The following is a 13,436-nucleotide window of genomic DNA, read 5'->3' on the forward strand; positions in this document are numbered from 1 at the left end:
GACGCGGCTATGTGTGTTCAGGGTTTTGCTCTGTTTTTATAAACACTCTGATATTATTTTGAGCAAAAGGTGATCCTCTGCATGTTTGCTCACCATCTGGTCGTGTTTGAACAGCGTGTGGCATCTCCAAGCGATCAATGAGAGCGTTCCTCTGAGCGGTCAATAAGTCCAGACAGGAAGTGCAGCCAACCAAAACACGCAGCTTCACCTCCAAGCAGCTTCACCTCCAACCAGAATGCAGTAGAGGAGACAAACTCTGAGGTTCTTAATTTGTCGTTTCCCAGCTGGTTCATTCATGAGTGACGTTTCCACGCTACGTAATGCCGCGTTAGCAAAACACAAACGTCTCTTTTCTTGTCCTTGGGTTGAGTTTTCGCTGGAGAAAAGACGAGGAGCCTCGTTCTCATCCATCTTCTCCTCTATTATTCATGCCTCTCCTCATCCCTCGTTTGGGATGAGGAGAGGCTGGAGGATGAAATAGTCCATAGAGGGGCCGAGACGGACAAGCTGCACTCATCCCTTCATCCCGTCTTCCTCCTCCAAACATCCATCCAGACTTTGATCATTCTAAAACTTCATTTTTTAAAATCAAATCAGATATTTGAATCCAATAAACGACTGAAATAAGTTTATTTATCTGGGAGTCAAAATGAAATAAAACCTGAACCTTCAGAGACACAAAGATAATTACAAAGTCAGTCTTTTGTCACCTGAACCTGAAGAACATTTCCAGGATTAAAGCTTCAGTTTGTAACTTTTATTTTAAAAAAAACCACAACATGTTTTTACATATTTGTTAAAACTGTCACCTTGTTGTGACAGAATAAATGAGAAAAGATCAATCTCCACTTCCTGTCTGAGCTGCTACTGCCGTCTGAAGCGCTCCCACCAAAAACAACCAATCAGAAACAGTTTTTTAAACTATTTTTTGAAATATTAATGAAAATTAAAAGCTTAACGTTATAAAGTAAACATAACTTTATGAAGGGATAACTCCAAATTATCATCATTAAAACTCTTTGAGAAGTTTTAATAAAACAGATATCACACAAACAAAATTAAAAGTATTACCAGTTATTATTTATTCAGATTCACTGCATCCTTTGGAAGTTTATGTTTAGATGTTTTGTTTAGAGACTTAAATTTTATTACAAGTTATGAAGTTTAATTGAATACAAAGGTAAACAAGCAAACAAACACACTCACTCACTCACTGTTCTGGGATTCCCACTATTGGTCTTCATAGAAGACTTTCGCCATGGCAACGGCAACTTTGGCCACTTTTTTGTCCTTGGCGTCCGACCCCATGTTGGCACGTGCGAGTTTAGCCCAGTACGGCTCGGTCCGGTTCTGGTAGTCTGTCAGCGTCTCTCCCTCCTGCACCGCGGGGTGCTCCTCTTCCTCCTCTTCCTCCTCTGAAAACACAGTCAAATCTGTTAAAGGTGCAGAGGAAAAGATTAGCTTAATGCTAGTTTCCTGTGGCTGCTAAATAGTTTATTATACCGTTCATGTCCGTTGAACTGGTTCTGGTTCTGTCACATTAAAACTACAAACTATTTTATTGGGGCTTTAAATGTTAGATCAGACGTAACTGCAGTGATCTGTGAAACGTTTCAGATTTGTATTTCAATAAAATGTTTAAAATAGTGACTCGATTAAAATATTTAGTGTAGTTAGTCTGTAATAACCACATATCAACAAAAGAAGCAATATTTTAAGCTTAAAACCCCTTTTTGCTGCTAAATTATTTTTCTTCTTTGAGTAAAGTTCGGTATGTTCTCTGACTCTATAATATCACTGCAACCAACAATTATTTTACAAATCAATTAATCTATCAATTATTCTGATGATTAATCGATTAATCAAATAAAATCACTGGGACATTGAACTGAGTTTTTCATTTCACTGCATAAGCCTATTAAAAATACAATAAATGATATAAATAAGCCATTCAGTTCCTTTTTTAAATAAGAAAATAAACATTTTGTTGACTTAAAGTAGTAACATAACATTTACTTTAATAAATTTGAACTCTGTGAAAAAAAACCTGAGATTTGAAGAGTTTTGGTTAAAATATATTTACAGACAAAAGTGTTTTTATCTTAAATGCGCTATGTAATTATATATTTTGTACAGTTTTGGCTGAATTACTGTTCTGATTTCTGTGCTCTTTTGAATCTGCATACTCCAGTTAATGATAATTTGATTACTAAAATTAAATGAGTGCTATTTCAGAAACCGATTCATCATGATTAATCGTTTCAGCCCTACTCTGTAAATATGTATCTCTTGTTAATTGTATGTAATTATTGAACCAAATATCAAAATCTTTGTGTTGGCTGTAAATTGCCTTTGTAGTTAAAAATAATCTATTCAATCAATCGAAATTAATGCATTGAAAGTTGAAAACAAATGAGAAGTTTGTGTTGGTAATGTGAGAGAAGTCAAGAAATTCCCTGTAATTATGCAGCAGCTTTTACAATTTATATTTTCCACAAATTAGAAATATTTTTAAAAAGTGAGCAAAACTGGAAAAAGCAACAAAATAAAGTAACAGAGTCATCAAATGTAATTTCCAAGCTACAAAGGAAGCACTTGTTGCAGAACACATCAAAGACGCTGAGTAATCCCTTGCCTTCATCATCCTCGCTGTCTTCCTCCTCCTCCTCCTCTTCCTCTCCTTCTGCTCCTCTGGGTTCCTCCTCCTCCTCCTCCTCTTCATCCTCTGACTCAGACTCTTCCAGCCACTCCTGCGTCTCTGTGGAGACAAAAATCATAAATCACCATGAAGCCTCGCAGCCTCAGCTGGGATCAAAGCGGCGTCCGCCTGATTGGTTCGCTCACTCGGGTCCATTTCCACCAGAACCTCCCACTGGTCCATCTTGTGCAGATCCAGGCAGTAGAAGTCGCTCAGGGTGAACTGGCGGTCTCCCACCTCGAACATCCCACCGTACAGGTACAGCTTGCCCTGACGCACTGTTGCCATGGCGCTGGACCTCGGACACGGCTCTGCCGTCGGCGCCGAGGCCGAACCTGCGGGGCGAAGCTCAATCTGAGTATAAAACGTGATTTTTTTTTTTGTTTCAAACTTTCTCACCGTCACTAGATGCGTTTTCAATACAAATATGATGAAATTTTTGTCTATATTCTGCTAATGTTGAAAAAAAAACCAACACATTATCACAATGGGAATGTTTCCGTTGTTCGGAAACGTTGCACATATAAGTTGTTCGGCTAAAATGAAATTAAAATCACGTCTGAATGTGTTTGTTCAAGTGTTAAGTCATTAAAAATAATAGCAATGAATGTAAACAGCTAAATGAAATGTAATCATAATTCAGTTATGGATTTAATAACTTTGGTGAATTAATGGAGCGACAGGCTAGTTGGGAGCGGCTAAGTATGCAGCGTTTTGGGAAAATTGCAGTCAGCCATTTGACAGAAGAGCAACATGGATTCAACATGTTGGAATGAAACAATTTTTTATGAACTGTGATGCTGTGAGAGCTCTGCATATTGTCAGAAGAAAAAAAACTTCTTCCTCTTACCACTTTGAGCTGCTTTGTTGCTGAAAATGTGCTATATAAATAAAATAACCTTACCTTACCACTTCCTGTCGTCTTCTTTGGTGTTTCTGCCAGTAGTAACATCTGGCTGCTGATCATGTGACTCGTATGATGCAAAAATTTTTTACATTTTGCAAAATATCTATTTCGATTCAGCTGAAAAGCCACCTCATCTAAAGGCACAAAAAATTTGAGTTTTTTCAAAATTGGTTTGTTTCCATTAAGCAAATTTATTTTTGAAGTGTCAAAAATAAATGAGATTTTACGCTGGGATGAATTGACAGATACAAATTTGATGTATTTCACGAAAACTGGAAAGGAAACACGAGTCGTGTGATCAACAACAGAATGTTCCTGCTGACGGAAACATTTACGCTTTTTCAAAATTGACTTGTTTCCATTAATTTATTTTTAGAATTTCAATTTGCACAACTTTATGGTTAATGGAAACGCAGCTACTACCACTAGTTACCATCTTCCTCCTTTTCCTCTTCATCTTCCTCCTCCTCCTCCTCCTCCTCCTCCTTTGCCTCTTGAGGACCGGGGATCACTTCCTTGATGGTCATCACCGTGCCGTCCTCTGTCACAACTTCCTTGATGACCTCAGTTGGTCCTCGAGCCTTTTCCTCCTCTTCCTCATCCTTCCTTTCTGCTCCTTCGTCCTCCGCTTTCTTCCCCCTTCGTCGTTTCTTCTTCTCCGACTTGGTTCCCTGAAGAAACAGACAAAAAGTTAGGCTCACTAACCACTAATTCACTAAAAAGAATCTTTGCTCTGCTGACGTTAAAAACAAAAAATTAGCATAAGCCAACGCTAAAGCGGGAAACTAGTTCTGTCACCATAACAGATTTTTCTGGATTAGAAATTTTCCCAGAAGTTGATGCGATAAATGATAATATTGTTGTTTTGAGACAGTTTTCAAGTGATATATTGATACTGGTTTAATCATGCGATTTCACCCTCTCAAAGAAAACCTCACACTCAAACTGGAAGTTATTTTGAATTTCCAGAATAAAATAAAACAACCAGAAGCAAAAATAAAATTGATTATGAAGTCTTTGTAAACAAAATTACCCTTCAAAAAATATTAATCACCAGAATGGAAATTATCAAGCTGATTTTAATTCATCATGCAGTTAATTGATTAATCGCTTATTGTGACAGCCTGATGTGAAACATAAAAATAATGCCAAACCTAAAAAAATAGTAGAAGCTAACGCTGAACTTCTAAACACATTAAAAAAGTAAAGGAGCTAATAGCAAATACAAAAAGGCAACTAGCGGAAGCTAACGCTAAACTGCTAAACACAAAAAATTGTCAGAGGTTAGTTCTAAACACTAAACAAAAAAAAAACAATTAGAGGAAGATACAATTAAGATGACTTGTTTCCATTAGTTTATTTTTATAATTTCACTTTGCCCAACTTTGTGGCTAATGGAAACGCAGCTACTGTCACTAGTTACCATCATCTTCCTCTTCCTCCTCCTCTTCATCCTCCGGAGATTTACAAACAGAAAAGTCCCCCGTCTCAGATTTTACAACAAATGATCACTTTAGAGTTGTTGGAATGACCAGCGTCGAAAACATATCATGTGACATAAAAGTTAATCTGAGTCATGAAAATGGGAAACATTTAAAAAGGCAAAAAGTGGCTCAAAAACGGCAGCCATCTTAAAAAATGGCTCTTCTCCTGAAATTCAAGTGGCTAAAGGGAAATATGGAAAACATACATGCTAATGCTAATGCTAATGCTGGCAATATTATTACAATAATTTACTGTAGTATTATCCATCTGAAGGAAACTTTAATGCAAAGGTTCGGACCTGTGGAACCAGAACTGTCCTGAACAACAGACACTAACCAGGAAAAGTACGAGGTAACTTTTATAAAACGTTCTGTTCTGGTCCAAACTGATGAAGCAGAGTTGGGTTTACCCTGAGCAAGCCGGGGAACCAGCGGTTCTTCACCGTATCGTACAAGTACAGGTCGTTGTAGAAGTCTCCCTCCAGTGACTCCTCCTCCTCTTCATCACAAACGCCGCCGAACAGAACCGCCCGGCCCGCCGGACCCACGGCCAGAGAGAACCCGGAGCGGGGGGGCGGCTTGCTCCCAGATGGGCTCAATCTGGACCAGGACCACTTTTCTGTACCACAAACAGTCAGTCTGAGTGAAAATCCCCAAATTACAAGAGTAGAAAAACTTTCACATATTTTTACTAAAGTAAAAGTAAAAAGCAGCTGATTTTAAATCTTAAATGTCATCAGACAGACAAAAATATAAAGTTATGTGCAAATTCTGGTATCTTAAAAACTAAATGAAAAATTTACACAAATAAAGTGTTTTCAAAATAACCCCTTTTAAGCAGAAGAAACACTTTTCTATATTGTGTTTTACTATTTAATATCTCTCCCTAAATGTAACTAGTTACTCCCCACCTCTGCAGGTGAGGCATGATTTCTGCTGATCAGTCTGATCAGTTTGGTACCTTGTCCGTCTTTGCCGTCTCGCTTCAGGAGAAACATGTCGGAGTGGATGCTCCCCTTCTCCACGTCTTTCTTCACCCTCTAAACGAAGAAACGCCGTTAGACGTTTCACGCAGCAGAACATCCGTAAGTCTCAGAGCGAGCGCGTACCACTTTGGAGTATCCTCCATAGATGATGACGCCCGCGCCGTCCGGCGTGGCGGTCATCTGGCAGGCGGAGCGCGGAGAGGGGGCGGAGCCTGACGGAGTGAGGCGGGACCAGGAGAAGGTGTCCAAGGAGAAGGCGTGGACGTCATTGTAGTAGATGAAATCCCTGCAAAGGGAGGAGAGAAATCAGCTGATCCGGAGCTGGAAAGTGAAATTTCCAGACGCAAAGTAAAAATAAGAAACTTAAGATGTCATTTAGTTCGCAACAAAATCAATAAATCAGATGTTTTTCATCTTAATCCATCGTAAAAACTAAGAAATCCGCTCTTTGACACATAATACCATATTTCATTAACTTGCTTTGGTGACATTTAAGGTGTAAGGAGCTATTTAAAATTAACATACATGTTTGCGGTTCTTTCAGGCTGCAAGGGAGCGAGAGAGAGCTAAACTTAAAGCAGATAACATGAAGGCTGATAACGGTTTTTAAGAATGTTTTTAAAAAGATTATGCCTGATTTTGTTATTTTTTTGTTACTTATATGAACTATTGCCATTTTGGTCCTTTCCATATTTCCACTTAACTTTATATTTTAGTCCATCTGATGATGTCATTTTTAAATATGAAATGATTGATCATTTGATCAGTTACCCAGTACTTGAGTAGACGTTTTACCAAATACTTTTTCACTCTTGAGGAATTTCTTGGATGGATCATTTTTACTTTTCCTTTAGAAAAATATATTGAAGTAGAACTACTTTTGCTTGAGTACAATTTTTAGATACTCTACCCACCTCTGCTGTTTAATAAACTTTTCGAAATGAAGCAAGAGCCATATACTGATCAAACCTAGAAAAATACGATCTACCTGAAATATTTAGGATATAGTTTGTTCATTTTCATTTAATCTGGAAAATCTGCAAAACTTTTTTATGTTTTAAATCTGTAATAATTTATAGCTCGCTTATCTACAGAAATAGTTTACTGTTGATTAGGTAAATAAAAATATAAAATAGTTGTTGCAATGATATTTAAGAACAAAAGTACTGAAAAGTTTGTGCCCCCCAGAGTTCTTTCAGCTCTGTCCGCCGTGCCAAAATGTTTGGACACCCTTGTCCCAGAAGGTTTATGCCTGACTCATCCTGCGGCTACAACAACTAAGAGAACGGAGCTGCAACTTGTTAAATGAAAGCTAAAAATGGGAGAAGTTACACCGTTTACTCAAACGGTGCCATAAAAACGAAAGCAGTAAAAGCTTAATTAAAATAGTGTTTTGGGTTTACTTCAGCCTAATTAAAGATAACTAAAGCTGGATTGGACTCGGTGCAGGTCTGGCTGGATGTTTCACACCCCATCTGAACTCTACCGTAGATTTCCCCTCCAGATCAGAACCAGGAGGAAGTTGTGACTCTTCAGACCACAACAGGTGAAAGCAGGTGTAATGCAGGTGTTTAATTTCACTGTTTATGTGAAGTTATTGGGACCACAGTCGGTGTTTATCGTCACTGTGGAGTGAAGTTAGAAATGTTCATCTGCTTGGGGTGTAATCGGTTCCGGATTCTCGGTTCAGTCGGTTGAATAATAATAAACCAAATTAAAATAAAATGCAACTGAATAACTTATTAGTTATTCATTAAAAAAATTGACAAAAAAAAAGAAAAGATTTTGACTAAATTTTTTGATGCCATCAGTAAACAAAAAAGTCCATAAATATTTATGCATGCATTAAAGGGGCAGTATTATGTGTTCTCTAGGCACATAGTGCCATTTTATAGCACAATCAAGTAAATATGTTGCCTTCAGTTATAAAAATGCTATATATATCAAATATGATTTAAAAGAACTGTAACTTTGAGTTTTAACACCTTGTAATTGGGCCTCTGTCCCTTTAAGAAGCTCATGCTCGTTCTGAAACTCGGCCTTCAGGAAGTCACCACAACATGGCTCCTCTATTAACCCTTTAACAACATTTTTACCAGCGTTGCTCTGAGAAGCAGCTCCTATAATGAGCTCAGCAGCTCCACCAGCTGTTTGCTAATTGCTGCTGGCTAGTCTGAAGGAGCTGAGAGGGGGAGGAGCTGCTCCTTGACAGCGGCGCTGCGGCTGAAAGGTTGCCATGGAGATTAATGAATTTCTCAACCATACATCCAAGACTCAAGGCAAAACTCCAGGTTTGTTTTTGATGAAGGAATAACCTTACAACATGATGTAAAGATGGAAAAAAAATTGATTCAACATGATACTGCCCCTCTAATGTTTCTATTCATTTAATAAATAGGTTTTACACTTATTGTTTTATTGAAGAAAACTCTGCATGCCTTTGTATCAAGTGAACATGATTCTCTTGGGTGGCCAGCATTTTAAAAAGTATGGCCATATATTATTGATATTATTCTGGGACAATTTATTGTCCATCAAAATTTGTTGACATATTTTGCTGTGTGGTTTTTCTTACTCCTCAGAATCAGAACTAGAGCGACTCAACTAGAAAATCTGAGCATAAAATGTAAGTGTTGCATAATACTTTATGACCTTGTTTAAATGCTGTGAGGTAAATCTTTTGGAGTGTTTACCTCGTGCTCTCATGGAAACCTCCAAACACCAGCAGCTGCCTCTTGCTGAGGACCATTCGATGGCCGCTGCGGCCCGACGGACCACCAGCAGCTCTGGAAAACAACAAATGCTTCAGAAATGCAAAGCAGGAACTAATTACTCAACTGCATTTATTTCACATGAATTCATTAAAGCCTTTAAACCTCATCCAGTTCCCTAAATAAACACGACTCGTTATTCCTGTTTATTATTGGTGCTATTTTTATGGCTCCTCTGTGTTTCTGCACATACTTGATGTTTTCCCATGTGTGTGTAGCCAGGTGCAGCACCCAGAGGTCCTTGTAGTGGTAGAACTGCTCCCCATTTGGAGAAGCGAACTCCCCTCCGAATACCCAGAGCTGGCCTCCACCCTGCGGGACCACCACCGCCTGCAGGGAGCAGCAGAGCACAGGAAGGTTTGTTTTCTTGCATCAGGCGTCTGCTGGGATGACAGCGCTAACAGGTGAGATCTGTGCGATCTGAGCTGCAGCGCTCTGCCCTCTTGTGGCTGACAGGAGAAATGTTCCTCCATGTTTCATAAAGTAATATTCCACTTTACAGGATTATCCACATGACAGAGTATTAAGACCATGCTAAGAAAATAAAAACATAAAATTACAAGAATAAAGTAATAAAATAATGAGTATAGAGTCGTGATATTATAACTTTATTATAACATTATGATTTTCTTCTCGTAATACTATAGCTTTATTCTTGTAATATTTTGACTTTATTCTTATAATATGACTCTATTCCTGTGATATTATGACTTTATTTTTGAATTATTTCGACTTTATTCTCATAATACTTTGACTTTATTCTCATATTATTTTGGATTAAGTCTCGTACATCTTTATTATCAAAATATGACTTTATTCCTGTAATATTATGACTTTATTCTAGTAATATTATGGTGTGGAAAATGAAGAAGTATTTTAAGTCTTGCTTTATTGTTAATGTCTTCCAACGTACAAAACCAAAGATAGAATGGGGAACATTCTATCTTTGGTTTTGTACATTGGATACAAAACCCAACAACTATCTGTTGTCCATGCATCAGATAGGTGAGGTGTAAAAGTGGTTTGGTTTAAAATAAAAAAATGTAAAACAAATGGTAAAAGAGAGTAAGGTACCTGGTGGGAGCAGCGTGGAGGAGGAGGGTTGGGTATGTCCGATTTAACCCAGCTGTTCTTCTTGATATTGTAGAAAAACAAATCGTTGTAGAGATACGTCTGCCATTAAAAGAAAAGAAACAAACAAAAAAAAAGGTTTTTTTTTAAAGATTTTCAAACTTAAAACTGCAGAGAACATTTTTCTGGAAAATGTTTCCACCTTTTTTCCATTGAAGAATTCTCCTCCAAACAGGATGAGCTCGTCTTTCTCAGGATGAGCTGACAGAGACGCATTCAGCCTAAAAACAAAAAAACGGCCGGAGCAAAGTGTCAGAAGCAGCACCAATTATATAAAATAAGTAAAAGCTACATTTTTGAGAGTTAAGGCATAACTTAATTTTATCTTCAGGTTTTTCCTGAATTAATGCATTCAGATGATGGTGCAGAAAAGTAGCTTAGCTTTATTTTTAATTTTTAAATTTTTTAAAATTAAAACTTGTAAAAAGTTTAATTTAATCCTAACATATAATGGTGGTTTCACAAAAAAAGAGATTTCTAATCACTCAAATGATCAAAGCTGATTAATTACTTATATTTAACATCTATGCGTCATGTGTTTCTGGTTTGTACTGTTTTATGTTTTTCTTTATTCTCTTGGTAATTTTACTTACAACCTGAATCTCTTCAAAATTGTCAGGAATTTATTAGTTTCTTAAACCAAACTGAGAATATATAAAAAATAATCACATGTATGAATTAGTCTGAATCAATAATAATGATCAGTAGCTCTCTCTGGACCCAATATTAATATATCTATAGTTATTGTTGTTGGAAGTAGTCAGAGTAGCATAAGTAATATATTGTTTTGCTACTGTTGGTTTGAAGGTAAAACAAAAAGGAAAACATGAATCAGAGAAGCTTAATGATTTTGAATCTAAGCATATTAACACATCCTATATAAATAAAAAAAACTAAATCAAATGTAAACAGGTAGGCAAAGCCAATGATGTGATCAACATGCTGACTCAAGTTCAAACTATATTTTTTGGCTTTATTGCATTAAATAAATTAATAAAGAACACTGGTTCAATTTTAAACTGTTTAGATGTAGAACGTGAATTGCTTCAGTGTAATAAAGGATGAAATCCCAAAACTGCAATGATGAGCTGAGCTGGCTTTCTGTTCTGGTCAATGTTAGTACGTTTAATTTTTAAATCAAAACATAGTTTACACAGATGGCTTTGCGTGTTTTAATTCATAGAAAGACCATCTAAATGAATCAAAGTCGGAATCGAAAGTTTAGATTTAAAAAAAGAAGGGAAAAACAGATAACGGTATTAGTCGGTAATGATATCCTGCAGGTTTATTCTTTAACACTGAATCCAGTTTGCTTGTATCTAGTGTTATTTCAGTTCTGTTGTGAGGCCCAGGTAAAGTTTGGAGTGAATGTAAAGGTGTCACCTCGGTGCTGGAGGGGGACAGGTGGTTTCTACGACCTGGGTCTTCTTAGCGTCCAGATTCTGAAACTCAGCGATCAGAGCCTCCAAATCTTCCTGGACACACAATAAAAGAAAAGAAAAATCACTTTGTGTTATGGATTCGAATAAAAACAGAATTATAACGATAAAACCCAAGTGATACCTCTTCTCTTTTGGACCTCTTTGAAACCTTTTTCTCCATTTTAGCGGCCGTCTTATCCGCTCCTTTCCCCTTCTTCTCTTTCTTTCCTTTCTTTCCCATCTTTTCGGTAACTTGTCGTAATTTTAGAAATATCTATCTGAATTTTGTTGGAACTGAAAGCCCAAACAGACTCCACATGCTGAAAAGATGCGCTTACTCTAGCAAAGTGGGATTTACTTCCGGCAACATACTTGGGCTTCCGGTGGAAGTCAACAGCGCCCTCTGTTGTACCGGGTCACACATTGCAGTTTGGAGCAGTTAAAATTTTCTGACCCCAATGCCTCGACAGAATTGCTTTAAATTAAGTCACAATATCATCAAAACGTTCATTTATTTCAGCAACTGAAATTAAAAAGGGAAAGCCATATATTTCATAGATTTATTTCTCTCCAAATAGTGTATTTCCAGCATTTTAATCAATCTTAGCTCCACAAGAACGGATTTGGATGACCAAAACTGACAGAATTAAAAATAAAAACATAAATATATGAATGACCCAGTACTTAAATCAGAACTACCTAAATTGCACCAACTAATATAAAAAAATAAAAACTTCACTTCACGTTTTATCAAATAAACTCTGAACAAAGGTCAGTTTAGCCTTCTGGTTGTGGGAATATTGTTCATTTTAGCTCCAAAGATAATAACTTGTTTTATTTCTGTTAAAGGTGAAAAAAGTTATGGTATCTCCGCACATTAACTTCCTGTTTCCATCTGCTCAACGTCTGAATGGGATCTTTCTCTCTTTCTCTCATTGTGATGTAAAGCTGTGCATCATCTGCTTAGTTATGGTAATTAATCTTAATTTTTTTTCTTACTTTATTATCTGAACTAGTGGGAGCATTTAGACATGAAATTATTTTGAGAGTCCAGGACTGAACCTTAAGATGTTTGAGATCTCTGTTATGTTAAAGGCTTAGAGGCGGTGACAGGATGTTCTGAGAAACTCCAGGACGAAGTCAGTCTCTCTAGGTGAGAAGGATCTGAAAACAAACACATGAAGTCATTTATCTTCTGAGAGTGTGGAAAGTCACAGGGAGAACCGGACTGAAACTCATCAGACAGAATCGGTTTTGGCACCCTGATACGGCATCTGACACAACAAAAGCAAACCTTACTGATCACTGTAGTTACAAATCACACATTTTGTTTTGATTTTAAACTAACATTAGTGTAGATTTTAGAGCCAATTATTGAACTAATTTGGATATTTCTCCTAATTTAGCCTGATTTTCTCAGTTCTGGGATGTTTTCTTGGGGTGGCTGTGAAAATAGTTTGAATTGGACGAGCTTCCCACAGTGGCCAGAAGAGGGCAGCAGTGTGTTCTTATTACTTTTCAGGGTCCAGACCTAATTTATCCCCTGACAATCACAGAGATAAGGACTCCCACCAAACAATATGAAAGTGATGCGTCAGTCATGGTTTAATAGATGTGTCTCTGTGATGCATTAGTTTTATCTTTCATCCGCTCTAATCATTTCATATTATTTCTTAGCTCTCCACGGAGATTAAAAGTAACATTTTCACACGCGAGCGGTTTCGGATGTGACAGTCAGCTCTTTTCCAGTCTTCTGTCATCATGTTATAATTTCATTTTTCCTTTTCAGGACCCCTAATCAGCTGACCATAAACACACACAGCACATGATGCGCCACACACTCCTGACTGCTCGCTCTGCTGGAAGCTTCTTCACAACTGACTGAGTAAAGGTCAGGCTTTGTTCCTCTCTAGCTGTGGATGTAAAGTAGAGTAGAGTAGAGATGTAGAGTAAAATAAAACAACAACAAGCAGCTTTGATCATCAGAATTAACATGATTGAGATCGCTGCTGGAGGAGACTTGGATATTTTTATCAAG

At 37.3% G+C, this 13,436-nt stretch overlaps 1 protein-coding gene across 1 annotated transcript; it reads right to left on the reverse strand.

Annotated features, from left to right (window-relative positions):
• Positions 1 to 613: 613 nt before the first annotated feature.
• Positions 614 to 11,776, reverse strand: klhdc4 (kelch domain containing 4). Its single transcript, XM_032550742.1, has 13 exons — positions 11,541 to 11,776; positions 11,361 to 11,452; positions 10,120 to 10,198; positions 9,921 to 10,019; positions 9,040 to 9,176; positions 8,769 to 8,861; positions 6,199 to 6,361; positions 6,051 to 6,129; positions 5,500 to 5,708; positions 4,039 to 4,276; positions 2,845 to 3,033; positions 2,636 to 2,758; positions 614 to 1,415 (listed from the first exon to the last, which is right to left on the reverse strand). The coding sequence occupies exons 1-13, from the start codon at positions 11,637 to 11,639 to the stop codon at positions 1,231 to 1,233; spliced, it is 1,785 nt and encodes a 594-aa protein (XP_032406633.1). The 5' UTR covers positions 11,640 to 11,776; the 3' UTR covers positions 614 to 1,230.
• Positions 11,777 to 13,436: the final 1,660 nt, after the last annotated feature.

This window comes from Xiphophorus hellerii, chromosome 2 (genome assembly GCF_003331165.1).
Source record: "Xiphophorus hellerii strain 12219 chromosome 2, Xiphophorus_hellerii-4.1, whole genome shotgun sequence".
Taxonomy (NCBI): domain Eukaryota; kingdom Metazoa; phylum Chordata; class Actinopteri; order Cyprinodontiformes; family Poeciliidae; genus Xiphophorus; species Xiphophorus hellerii.

Coding starts and splice junctions, on each gene's coding strand:
- klhdc4 (XM_032550742.1), bottom strand. CDS start 11,639: ATGGGAAAGAAAGGAAAGAAAGAGAAGAAGGGGAAAGGAGCGGATAAG. Junction 9,177..9,920: donor CTCCACGCTGCTCCCACCAG/GTACCTTACTCT, acceptor TGCTCCCTGCAG/GCGGTGGTGGTCCCGCAGGG. Junction 4,277..5,499: donor GGTTCCCCGGCTTGCTCAGG/GTAAACCCAACT, acceptor CTGTTTCTTCAG/GGAACCAAGTCGGAGAAGAA.